This window comes from Amphibalanus amphitrite, unplaced genomic scaffold (assembly GCF_019059575.1).
Source record: "Amphibalanus amphitrite isolate SeventyFive unplaced genomic scaffold, NRLGWU_Aamphi_draft 000651F_arrow, whole genome shotgun sequence".
In the NCBI taxonomy this organism is placed as follows: Eukaryota; Metazoa; Arthropoda; class Thecostraca; order Balanomorpha; family Balanidae; genus Amphibalanus; species Amphibalanus amphitrite.
Genome location: NW_024882145.1, coordinates 157320 through 170071, shown reverse-complemented (window position 1 = coordinate 170071; position 12752 = coordinate 157320). Strand labels below are relative to the sequence as shown.

At 46.8% G+C, this 12752-nt stretch overlaps 1 protein-coding gene across 5 annotated transcripts in view; it reads right to left on the bottom strand.

Annotated features, from left to right (window-relative positions):
• LOC122363999 (transducin-like enhancer protein 4) overlaps positions 1-12752 on the bottom strand; it is a 140473-nt gene that overhangs the window by 12249 nt on the left and 115472 nt on the right. For all 5 annotated transcript variants that reach the window (XM_043333929.1, XM_043333926.1, XM_043333930.1 and 2 more), the window contains 3 exons: positions 12408-12559; positions 7404-7510; positions 3242-3303 (listed from right to left, as the gene is read on the bottom strand). In XM_043333929.1, the coding sequence (XP_043189864.1) occupies positions 3242-3303; positions 7404-7510; positions 12408-12559 (321 nt within the window). The remainder of the gene's footprint in view (positions 1-3241; positions 3304-7403; positions 7511-12407; positions 12560-12752) is intronic.

The window sequence follows — 12752 nt, the reverse complement described above, 5'->3', positions numbered from 1 at the left end:
GTTTTGTTCCAAAGCGGTGCGTGTTCTCCTGGTTCAAAAAGGTGATCTACGAAGGCGCTTCCGTTGTGATTGCAGTTTTTGACGTCTCTTTGATGTTCTTTTATTCTTGTTTGCAGCTTCCGTCGTGTTTGTCCGATGTAGATTTTGCCGCAGTGACAGGGGATTTCGTATACACAGGGCTTCTCTTCCGGTAGATGTTTGTCTTTGACTGTTGATAATTTGCTCCTAAGTGTTTGGCTTCTTGAAGAAATGGCACATTCAATGTTGTTCTTTTCCAGGAGGCGCTTCAGGTTGTGAGTTAGTCCCTCGCAGTATGGTAGGACTGCTCGAGGTTTCCTGTCGTTTCGTGTCGTTCTGTGATCCGTCGTTTGTTCGTTCTCTCCGTTTTCTGTCGTTTGTGGTTTCGGCTCTGGTGTTCTTCGTTTTCGTGCTATGTATTTGTGTATCGTCTTCGCTGGGAAACCATTTCTTTTTAAGGCTCGAAGTATGTACAGAAGCTCGTCTTCTAGATGTTCTGGTGAACAAATCTTGAAAGCCCGGTCGACTAGTGACCTCACGACTGCCATCTTCGAGGCTTGTGTGTGATTTGAGTCCCACTGGAGATATAGATCGGAATGTGTATCTTTTCTGTATATCTTGAAGCTGAATCCGTTTGTCTCTCTTCTGATTTTGACGTCCAGGAAGGCCAGCTCACGATCTTCCTCTTTTTCCATGGTGAACTTGATGGCGTCATTTTGTGTGTTGAGGTGATCCAAAAACCCGTCTAGAGTGTCTTCGCCGTGTTGCCAAATCACTAGAATGTCGTCGACGTATCTGACCCACTTTTTGGGTTTGAGTTCTGATGTTTCAAGCGCTCTCTCTTCAAATGTCTCCATATATATAAGTTCGCTATTACCGGTGACAAGGGTGACCCCATACTTGCCCCCTCGGTCTGCTGGAAGAATTGTCCGTTCTGTTTGAAAAACGTAGTTTTTAGGCAAGTTCTTGTCAGCTCTGCAATTTGCTGTGGTGTCAGTTCACTGCGATTTACTAGGTCTTCATCTGCTTCTAATTTTGCTCTCAGAATTTGGCACGCGTCTTCGACTGGAACGTTAGTAAACAGTGACTTTACGTCAAAGCTTACTAACAAGTCATTGTTTTCGACCTTCGTCTTCTTCAGCATCTCCACTAGGTGGCTTGAATTCTTTACGTAGGATTCTGTTTGTCCTACGATGGGGTGAATCGTTTTTGTTAGTCGTTTCGCTAAGTCGTAGGTCGCTGAATCTCTCGAATCGATGACTGGGCGTAGGGGCACGCCCTCCTTGTGTATTTTCGGGTATCCCACAAATCTCGACAGCCTCGTATTGGACAAATTTACTTTAATGTTTGCTTGCTGTGCTTTGATGTTTTCCCGTACTTCTTTTTCTGCCTTATTCGATGGATCTCTAGAAATCTTTTTGTACGTGCCCTGATCTTGCAACATCTGGTCCACTTTTTCTTGATATTCTTCCCTGTCCATCACTACGGTCACATTTCCCTTGTCCGCCGGCAGGATGACGATGTCGTCCATTTGCTGAAGTTCTTTGATTGCCTTCCTTTCCTCTTTTGAGAAAATCGCAGTGAAATCGCAGTGAACTGACACCACAGCAAATTGCAGAGCTGACAAGAACTTGCCTAAAAACTACGTTTTTCAAACAGAACGGACAATTCTTCCAGCAGACCGAGGGGGCAAGTATGGGGTCACCCTTGTCACCGGTAATAGCGAACTTATATATGGAGACATTTGAAGAGAGAGCGCTTGAAACATCAGAACTCAAACCCAAAAAGTGGGTCAGATACGTCGACGACATTCTAGTGATTTGGCAACACGGCGAAGACACTCTAGACGGGTTTTTGGATCACCTCAACACACAAAATGACGCCATCAAGTTCACCATGGAAAAAGAGGAAGATCGTGAGATGGCCTTCCTGGACGTCAAAATCAGAAGAGAGACAAACGGATTCAGCTTCAAGATATACAGAAAAGATACACATTCCGATTTATATCTCCAGTGGGACTCAAATCACACACAAGCCTCGAAGATGGCAGTCGTGAGGTCACTAGTCGACCGGGCTTTCAAGATTTGTTCACCAGAACATCTAGAAGACGAGCTTCTGTACATACTTCGAGCCTTAAAAAGAAATGGTTTCCCAGCGAAGACGATACACAAATACATAGCACGAAAACGAAGAACACCAGAGCCGAAACCACAAACGACAGAAAACGGAGAGAACGAACAAACGACGGATCACAGAACGACACGAAACGACAGGAAACCTCGAGCAGTCCTACCATACTGCGAGGGACTAACTCACAACCTGAAGCGCCTCCTGGAAAAGAACAACATTGAATGTGCCATTCCTTCAAGAAGCCAAACACTTAGGAGCAAATTATCAACAGTCAAAGACAAACATCTACCGGAAGAGAAGCCCTGTGTATACGAAATCCCCTGTCACTGCGGCAAAATCTACATCGGACAAACACGACGGAAGCTGCAAACAAGAATAAAAGAACATCAAAGAGACGTCAAAAACTGCAATCACAACGGAAGCGCCTTCGTAGATCACCTTTTTGAACCAGGAGAACACGCACCGCTTTGGAACAAAACGACAGTCCTCGAAAACGAAAACAATCTAACGAAACGACTCACGAAAGAAGCGCTACAAATACACGTCAAGAAAAACGACACGATCAACCGAGTAGACGGCACCGCATTCAGTCCTTTATGGGATCAGTGCTGGTAGGGCAACGAGATCCGACGATCAAGCAATCAAAGATTTTAAGCATGTATTTTTAATGTGTCACAGCCTGTTTGTGTGTCTCATGTACTGCATTCATTCATTCATTCATTCATTCATTCATTCATTCATTCATTCATTCATTCATTCATTTATTCATTCTTTCCTTCAGTCAGTCAGTCAGTCCGCCAGTTAGCCATTCATTCATTCGTTCATCTATTCATACACTTTTTTCCTCATTAATTTTGGGTACAGAGTTTCAGGTCAGAAATAGCTGGAGGGATTACTTGCACGTTTTTAGATATGATGACCGTACTATTTTTCAAACGTGTTCACGATGCATGTTATTGTCATTGTTATATGTTTCTTGACAACGACCTCGATGCGAAGGTCGAAAATTCGAAACGAAAACAATAAACGACTAGTAGCCGAAAAACGTTCCTACCTTGCTGTAGGATATGTAGGTATAGCAGAGCACACTTACGGCTTTCCTCCCGGTATGTTGCCGCTTAGACCCGCTCCTCTTGCGTGGAAATTGAGATCATTCTGAAAACAAAGAAACATTTGTGATTTTTTTTCCATCTATGATCGTCAATGAATGCGGGAAAGCCTGTGCGGGAAAGCGTGGCAACTTGCTGTCAATAAAACGTGTTATCTTATACACATATTAGAGTTCTGTGATTGCCATCCGCGGTGAAAATTAATATATAGTTGGGGACAAAAAGAGCATAGATCGATAAAGAAGATGCAAGTTAAAGGCAAAGATTACGTACACTGAATTGCGCTTATTCTTTGCTGTGAAACCATTCATAAGAAGTTGCATGCAGCCAACATGTTCTAAAAATAAAACTTATCACAATAGCAATGATCAATGCCTATTTTGGTGTTAGAGCTATGCAGGGAGGCATGGCATTACGCCGTGGAGAGCTCTCATAACGAGTCGCGGAAATGGGTGGCGCTACTCCAACCGTGTGATGCCACTGGCAGTCAGCTTTGCTTGATGAGCAAATTATACATCATCGCCGCACATTAACGACTGGAGGTCGGTTATAAACCGGTGCCTGCTATGCTACCAAGTCCCACCCACAGCCGAGCGGATAGAACGAGCCGGCCAACCGTTCCACGCCGACTACAAATCACCTAATGACAGCCCATCAGCCGCTGGGAACCGGTGGCTCTCTCTAACAGTCTGACACACACGGGCCGCATTACAAACCGTCATCAGAGCGGCGGCGCACGGTTCATGGCAGTGGGTAGAGCGTGAACCCGGCTCAGTTCCCTAGTGAACCGGTCTGAATCAGGCGCGGCCCATTGACGGCTCATGGGCTCGGAAAATGACCGGACTTTGGTGGTTTGTGACTGCATGATTGCGGTTATGAACAAGGCATATCTGTCTATCTAGCATTGCTGCAAAGCTGACTTTAGGCAAGGGCAACTTATAAGCACAATAACATTATTTTTGGAAACGGAACTAAAATCTCTTGAAGCGTATTTTGTAATTTGTTTTGCTCTTAAGGCCACATACAAATCTAAAGCAAATCTCAAATGAAATTAATACACTTAACTCTCGCCCGCACATGGGGGGGGGGGGTTGCCACCCCCCCCCCCAGGTAGTCTCTCTGCTCTGCACTCAACATTTGTAGAGCTAGAGAGCTGATTTTTCGTATAGCTGCTCCTCTATCCTTTCTTGATGTCCACTGAAAATTTCAAGTTTCTGTGGTTTTTGGTTTCGGCGATATGACCTTGTTTTTCAAGTCATGTTATGACCCAAATGGCCAATTCTCAACATCTTGCGTTGGCTATGGGCCTTGTGAGCTTTTGACACCTTGATTTCGGCCTTTTTTGCCAGTCTTACTTCCAACCTATCATGGAACATGTTGTTCGACGATGTACAGATGTAAAGGTCAAGGTCAAGGTCAACCTAGGTCATCTAAGATAATTGCGTTTTAGGCAAGCGGAAATTACCTTTTGTGAAGTTTTTTTTTACTGCATTTTTGGTAAAAGCTTCTCAGATCATGATTTCATGTAATATGGACACATAAACAATCGGTGCACACATCAGTATACACACGGACATACAAACACATATAATTGACCTTGACCTAACTTGACCTGAAATGACCTCAGCAGCAAAAACCTGGTCGGGTAGTGACAAAGAGGTTCTAGCTGGCTTGGCACCAGAAAACGGCATCGTCATCGGTATATGATAATCAGCGCACTTGATATCCAACGGTGACCCAAAACAGCAACATTTTTTAGTTTGACCTGACCTGGAAGGTCAATGACTGACCTGAGAAGGTAAAACTGGGTATCATTGGATTTGTCTCTTCCCAAAGAATCTTTTTGTCTTTACCGCTAAGCTCTATCTCTAAGCTCTAAGGGTGGCACCCCCCCCCCCCATGTGCGTTCTAGGATGGGAAAATGGCATGTGCGAGCGAGGGTTAATGGTATTTGCAATACGTTTGATGCTTCCATTGGAAATGCGATATGCTATTTTACGTTGCACAGCACGGAAGCTAAATGGTCACTCTAATAAGAGACCTGAAGAGAGCTCTATGTATTTGCTCTTCCATTTACGGCAAATGCAACACATGTACCGACCTTCTATCCAATTTAACCAAACAACAAGACCCAGGAGTCCGTGCGATATGTCGCTGCCCATGGCCGGCTCTGGTTGACATTTCGGAGCGGATCTGCCTGCTTGCTGGCCCCCGGGGGTATTGCCAGGCGAACGAACAACTTCCTATCCGAACAGCTCGTCTGAATTGTCCCGGCTATTAGGGTCGGGGTGAGCTCCAAACAGAGCGAGAGAAGTCGCAGAGACAGGTTAGAGAGAGAGAGAGAGAGAGAGAGAGAGAGAGAGAGAGAGAGAGAGAGAGAGAGAGAGAGAGAGAGAGAGAGAGAGTCAGAGAAAGAGAGACAGAGACGGGGAGAGAGAGAGACAGAGAGACAGAGAGACAGATAGACAGATAGACAGAGAGACAGAAAGAGAGAGACAGAATGAGAAAGAAAGGAGAGCAAGAAAGAAAGAAAGAAAGAAAGAAAGAAAGAAAGAAAGAAAGAAAGAAAGAAAGAAAGAAAGAAAGAAAGAAAGAAAGAAAGAAAGAAAGAAAGAAAGAAAGAGAAAAAGAAAGAAAGAAAGAAGGGGAGAAAGGATAGTGGATGTGGGAGTGCGATATAAGCAACGTTTGTTATTACAGTAGAATAGCACAGAAGAGCACAGAAGAAGGTGATGATATAATCCATCGGTGTGAAAAGAGTGGAAATCCCTGGTGCTGGAGACTGGAGGTACGAATAGTACTGTCGGACATGAGATAGAGGGACGGACCATCCGTTGAGCAGAGGGGCCATGGTGTGTCAGAGCGAGAGGAGACAGCAGGTCGCCGGGTCGCTCCAACTGCTCCCTGGAGTGGGCCCGACGATGGCTGGCCGGCTCCGGCCGCCCAAATTGAATTAGCCCGCCGGATTGGATGTAGCTGCGCACCCTTCACCCGGCTGGGAGGAGGGGAGGGGAGGGGGTAAACGGTAGACAGAGTCCACCAGAGGTAGATATATATGTCGAAGGATGGAGCTGGTTGATGCAATGCAGGGGCCAGTCATGGTGGCTTATTACTATCTGCGACAAAAACTCTGACTTCTTATCTTCATTTCAATAGTTCAGCGACGAGCTGCCGAATAGCTGAGTATAGTCGACTACAGAATGATGTTCCACTCCTCAGAAGCTATCAATTGACCGGAGCGCTAAGTTGTGCCGTTTATCACGCAATTAAGCGTGTCGATTGTGAGCATTGGGACAAAGCTATAATTTGTGAACTCAGCCCGTGTGATGCGGCACAGCCTACCACTCCAGGCAAATAATTGCCTGTGAAAAGTGGAACATCATTCTGTAGTCGACTATACATAACAAAACGACAAGTAAGTAATAAGACGAGTTATTTTAAGCAAATTGACATTTCCCTTCATGGCCCAAATCCATTTAACAAAACACTGAAAGCAGCGGTTATCCGTCACGACTTCCCGCGCCGCCGGGCCATGCGGCACAGTATCACGCAGGCGTCTACTGCTGCTGCCACCTATGAGCAGGATTGTGAACCTACACGCGTTCAGCGGCACAGTCTACATTCAGGCGCTTTTCACACTGCCATCTAGGGGCGGATTTGATAAGTGCGCCGCAAGCGCTTCTTTGGAAATTGGAACCGATACTTGCATTGATGACACACACGAGTCTCTCTTTCGGCGTGTGTGTCATCAGCGTGGCCGTCAATGACACACACGCCGCTCACTCGGGAGCTCTGAAATCACGGATTACAAGATTCTACTCGCGTATTCTGTGATCCGCGCTGGAGTGGAATGTGCAGGCTATGCTGTCCCCACATGATGTCCTTTTATTGCTGGCAGATGTCACGCATTCACTGAACCACTTTAAGATGATGTTGACATCGCACTAAGCTGCCCAGCTACATCCATAAAGAAGTACCTAAATAAGGATATCACACGTTCTTACTTGCCCCGTTCCCATCTCGCTAGGGAAAAATCTACCTAAAGTTTGCGCGGTAGGCGCCGGCGGCAACAACCCGTGTGTCTAAGTCCGGGGGAGGGGGGGGGGCGACACGAAGGATCAAGGGACGACAGGTTGCAGTACTCACGTTTGCGCGGTAGGCGCTGGCGGCGGCCGCTGCTCCGTGGGGGGCCAAGTTGTACGGTTCAGAGGTGGCCGCCGCTGATCCGGGCAGGTTGAACGGTCCGAACGGACCTGAGAACAAGTAGCAAAATTACGAGACCGCTGTGATCATAGAGTTACTGGAAGCGCCGTGATCATAAAGTTAGTGGAAGATAGTATGGCACTTTGCCACTCATCTACGAGTATCAGATAATGCCACTAAATATCAGCCCAGCACGATACGGTATAATTGCTAATTATCAGTGAAGTAAGGTTCAGGGACCAGCATCCCACTAGACCACCACTTAACTTTCATGTCAGTAATTAAGCGGGAATGGTGACGAGTTTATTCCATGAAACATGTCCATCTTAATTAGCGAGGTCCCATCGCTGAGCGACTCATTCAGACGCTATTACCGCGTAAGAGCTGTCGCCTCAGCCACTGGGGTCACTGGGACCCGCCAGGGGTCAGCAGGGGTCAGCTAGGTCACAGAGGTCAGCCGGCCGGCCGCACCCGGCGCCCGGGGCGCAGACAACTGCCGCCGACTGTGCTGCCCCCGTGACCTCGCGCTGCGCCCGGTGACACCGTGTTCGCTGAGTGAAGCGGTCACTTCCTGCCCCTGGGGCGGCGCCGCGGGCCGACATATTTGGCCGCGACAGAAGATTGTCGGCGACAGGCTGCTCGTTCGCTAGTCATCGTGGTTCCTGGGACGTCTGATCAGGGCGAGTTGGGATCAATATTCAATATATAATTGACAATTTTAGTGGCTGCCGTGGTGCCGTTGCGATATCGGTCAGGCCGCTGGCTTTGTGAATAGTACAAATGACGAATTTACAGATGTGGGTGGCATTAATGTGTCATTGCCTTGTGTGTCATTGTACGGAAACACAGGCTGCCATTCGTGCTTAACCCGGCACCGCCTGGGCTATTTCCGTACCCACGACAGCCTGGGGGGGGGGGGGTCGGATCCGACCCCCCCCCCCCTGTTATCTCGAGAACCAATGGTCGTATCGAGCCCCGCGAGGCGGCGTTCGAAAGGTCTCTACGAGACCTTCCCAAAGCACTCTTAAGATTTTAAGATTGAGGTCAACTTTCGGGTCAAGGTCAGGTCAAAGGTCAAATTCAGGGGTTTTGCATGATTAGGCTTACGGACAGCGGAATCGATAGCTGCTGCTCGAAACTCACCAAAAATGACCTCAAAGGCCTAGTGAAGGTACCATGTGCGTATAGGGGTCATACTAAGTACGGATCAAGGTCAGGTCAGGTCACGAAAGGTCACGGTTTTCAATTTCTGCTACATGGGCGTGCGACACATGTTTTATGGCTTATTTTTCACGCCGAATCCGATGGTAATGGTTATATGTGACCCCAAGTCACTGTGCTGGTGATAAGTGTGCATTGAAAGCATAAAAAATCGTTTATACCCTACATAACTAAAGGAGGGCTAAGAAAAAAAGTCAATTTTTCAACTTTTTATTTTTGACATAGAAATACACTTTTCTAGACGAGCTTTGTCCCAGGAATCTAGTGGTGCCATTTGTTTTCACATGCGATGTTCAGAAGTGCCTCTAATTCACGAAAATGCTTATGACGTCACCATGCCCTATGCATGTTGGAGCTATTTTTTACAATTTGGGGGTCAAAAGTCAAGATAGAAAGTTGAAATTTGGGGCATCTAATGTTCTAATAGAGCTCTACAACATATATTCCGGTTTTTTGGAAATTCCCAAAATTTTGGATTTTATTAGCTGTTTTCCAAGAAATGTGGTTTTTTGAATTTTTAGGGGTGAAAAACGCATTTTATGGAAAATCCGAGATAGCCATTTTAAAGAACTCGTTGAGCTGCGTCTTTTCATGTCCTTAATTTGCAATTTGCTTTAAACCCTGATTTTTGGCGATTTTTTTAAACATTTACCACTTTTTGACTAAAAACGCCATGTAGTTACATCACTAAAATCGATATATCTCAAAAAAATTTGGAAATTTCTTCTCAAAAATTGCACAGGAGACGTCAAATTGATGGGGAAGAAGGTATGCCAAGTTTCAAGTAGATAGCGAAAGTGGTTCATGAGTTATTAAAGAAAAACGGAGGGGGGGGGGGGTCGTATCCGACCCCCCCTCCCAGGCGGTCGCGGGTTAACTAGCAGCTGTGTAAGTGTTTCTGCTAGGACTGCAATGCAATGCAAATGTTTATCCTACCTTTGTGGATAAGCGTTATAAAGCATATAAACTTATTGTCATGTGTCAGTAGCTATACTGTGATAAGTTGACACTAAACGGCACCGTTTTATCATCATCTCTAGCCTGTCTCCAATGCCTCCAATGTACCCAGTGGCACCACAGATCTCGGCTAGTGGTCTGGCAGTTAATTTCGGCGCGTCGAGCCCCAGCGAACAGCGCTGATTTCAGGTCAGCCAGCCAATACTGTGGAGTACGAGCCACTCAGGTCTGTCAGCTGACATCGGATGGCAGGAGCGTCGCGGCCGCAGGCCGGTTGCCATGACAACGTCCATAATTTGGGTGCGTGGATTATGAGAGGGTTGAGTGCAGGGGGATGTCACTACTTTGCTTCGCCATATTGGTTGAGTGTGTTCCTTGCACTATTTACTCAACTCTTTGTTGACATTAATAGTAATGAGTTCATATACGTGATATTAAATACTTGGGTGAATATTTAACTTACCAACTTCATAACCTACCAGGAATTTGGTAGTGGGCGTCAAGCCTGCCCTTAAGCAGTTTTGCACGCAAATACAACAGTTTGGTACTTAAAATAGTGATGTTAAATAGCTGAACACTTCAGTTTGAACTTCAACTTTGTCCGGTATTGAGCGGCTAAGGCAAAGTTTGCAATCGCCAGCCATGCAATCAGCATACTCCTTAAACAAATTGACATTGCAGTTGCAGTGGCCATTGCAGCCTTGTGCAGTCCATTAGTGTCACCACTCCGGACTAGCTGGCTTTAGACACGTCATCGCGCCTGGGGAGGGGGGGGGGGGGGGTAGCAGGGGTGGCTAACCATTTGCGACACGCAACACAACTGTAACCAAGTCACCGCTCATTAACGATAACATTAACGCGGTGGGCTAATGGTCCATTCGTGGAGCGTAATGGCGTCTAATGGGAAACAGGCGGAAGGAGCGCGGCAACAACGTTAAGCGTGGAACTTGGCCTGGTTAGACGGCACAAAGCCTTGCTTCCACGTCAATGCATCACAATAAAAGCACAAAGTTCCGGAGCCAATTCAGTGATGACATTTCGGGGATCCCTCATGTCATGGATTCTACCCAGCGTGAAATAGAGCAGTGAACTAATTCCTTAGTTTGAGGACCTTGGGACCGCCTGCATTTGTCAGCGAGTGGGTTTAGGTGTGAAATTAACTGTCCCAGAGGGCATGTAGGAAACGTTAGATGCAAGAGCTCTTGAACGGATGGGCTGGTGTTTCGGCTTCCCTGTCAGCGTATATGGGACAATGGGGTGGCCATGAGTGCTGCTCAAAGACCGGTCCCAATGGATCATTTCCATGTGTTCTGCTCGTAAAGTGAGCTGTTACATGTGAATAAAGGAATAGCCTACTATGACAGCCAAATTAGGTTGAAATTATAACATATTTTAGTTATAAATTGCAACACTGATGCCAAATCACTTATCACTCAACGAAGTGAATCGGTGTCAGAAAACAAGCCTGGTTTTGTTTTGTCCAATAGCGTGCATAATGCATATGTTGAACAAACATTTCTCCTCCGTAGCCTTAATTACTGCCATCATGGTAATGTGTGTACTCCGCAATTCCAGCACAGCAATTTAAGCAAGACGCAACTGAAGCAATAAACATGGAACTCGCCTCTTTAAGCGGCCAGTTCAATACGCTCACTCGCCGGGGTTATGCTAGGGGTTGGAGTTGGGGGGGGGGGGGCAGTGAACCCGTGTTTGCGTGCGAGTGTTGCCGTGCCACTGCACATACGGCCGATCATTATGTGACTTATGCAGCCGTAACTGCGAGTAAACTCGCTGTAAATTACCGCTCCACTTCCCTGACATCGTGGACGGCGTGCTCTTGCGACTGCATACGGCCGCTCCACACGAGTGCCTCACTAAATCATTTAATCTGAGCGGGCCAGTGGTATTGGCAAATGCAGGCCTTCATTTCTCATGCGCTCCATTCGGCAGTGCCGGAGTGGGCAGTCATAGGAGGTGTCTGATCAAGTATTCAGCGACTAGGGTCTGCAGTAATTGTGAGCTCAGAACTTTGTCTGAGGTACATGGAACTATGAATTAAATAGTATGGCGCGCGCATAACGTCACGACAGTTTTGACAAGTGCAGTATTATGAATAATGTGCAGCAATGGGCTACGTTCAAATATGATTATGCAGGTTAGTCCATAACTAATTTCCTGTCACTCCCACCGGTGAATAGCACGTCTACAAATGAGATACCTTTGTCCAACGGATGTGAAATGCTGACACACCAACACGATTTAGAGATGTCCGAGTCCATGCAAATTGAGGGAATTTATGGACTATGTTAGCATGCAGCTACATATCTTACGGCAACTGGTAACAGTACAGGGATGACTTTATCCACGCTAGTTCATAATACACATACGAGTAAACATCATTGGCGTATGTAGTCTTCTCCTTTCGTGAAATGGGTTTGTAACACACTCAAAGCACGATCGCCTTTTCATGGATGTCTCGTAAAAATGAAATGAAACTGACAAACTCATCGCATCATTGCATGTTACTATGGTGGCTACTCATGGATCACTGGATTTATCAAGCCCTAGGTTATCCACAGCCCTAACCAGGAGATCATCCGACCAAAACGAATCCTGAACATGTAGGTGAATGCATCCAAAGCACATCCCTGCGATTGCGCTCTTCCATCCACTAGTCTGTAAACTGACAAGTAAGTTCTTACTTGACCTGTGCCCTGACCTATGACCCGCCCTGTGACTTGCTCTGTGACCGCCCGTACCCTGACCCACCTATGGGCGGCGCCTTGCCGACCGGCTTTCCGTTGACCAGACTGGCGGCGGGGGCCACTCCAGTGGAGGCGGAGGAGTTGGGGGTGGTCGGCTTGTCCTCCATCTTCCTCATCGAGGGAGTGCTGGCGTTGGAGGACGTGCCGCTGTGGGGGCTGCAGAGAGACAGGGGGGGGGGGGGAGACACACGTTGTTATTAGGAGTGCTCAGCAGGACTGTTCTCCGAGTGTTGATAGTCAGGACATCTTCACTTAAACAAATATCAAACACGTTAGGAATCTCTAACATGGTGTTTGACTAATCAAGGGTGTTGACGAATTCCTCAAAGCATAATGCACACGAAGCGTT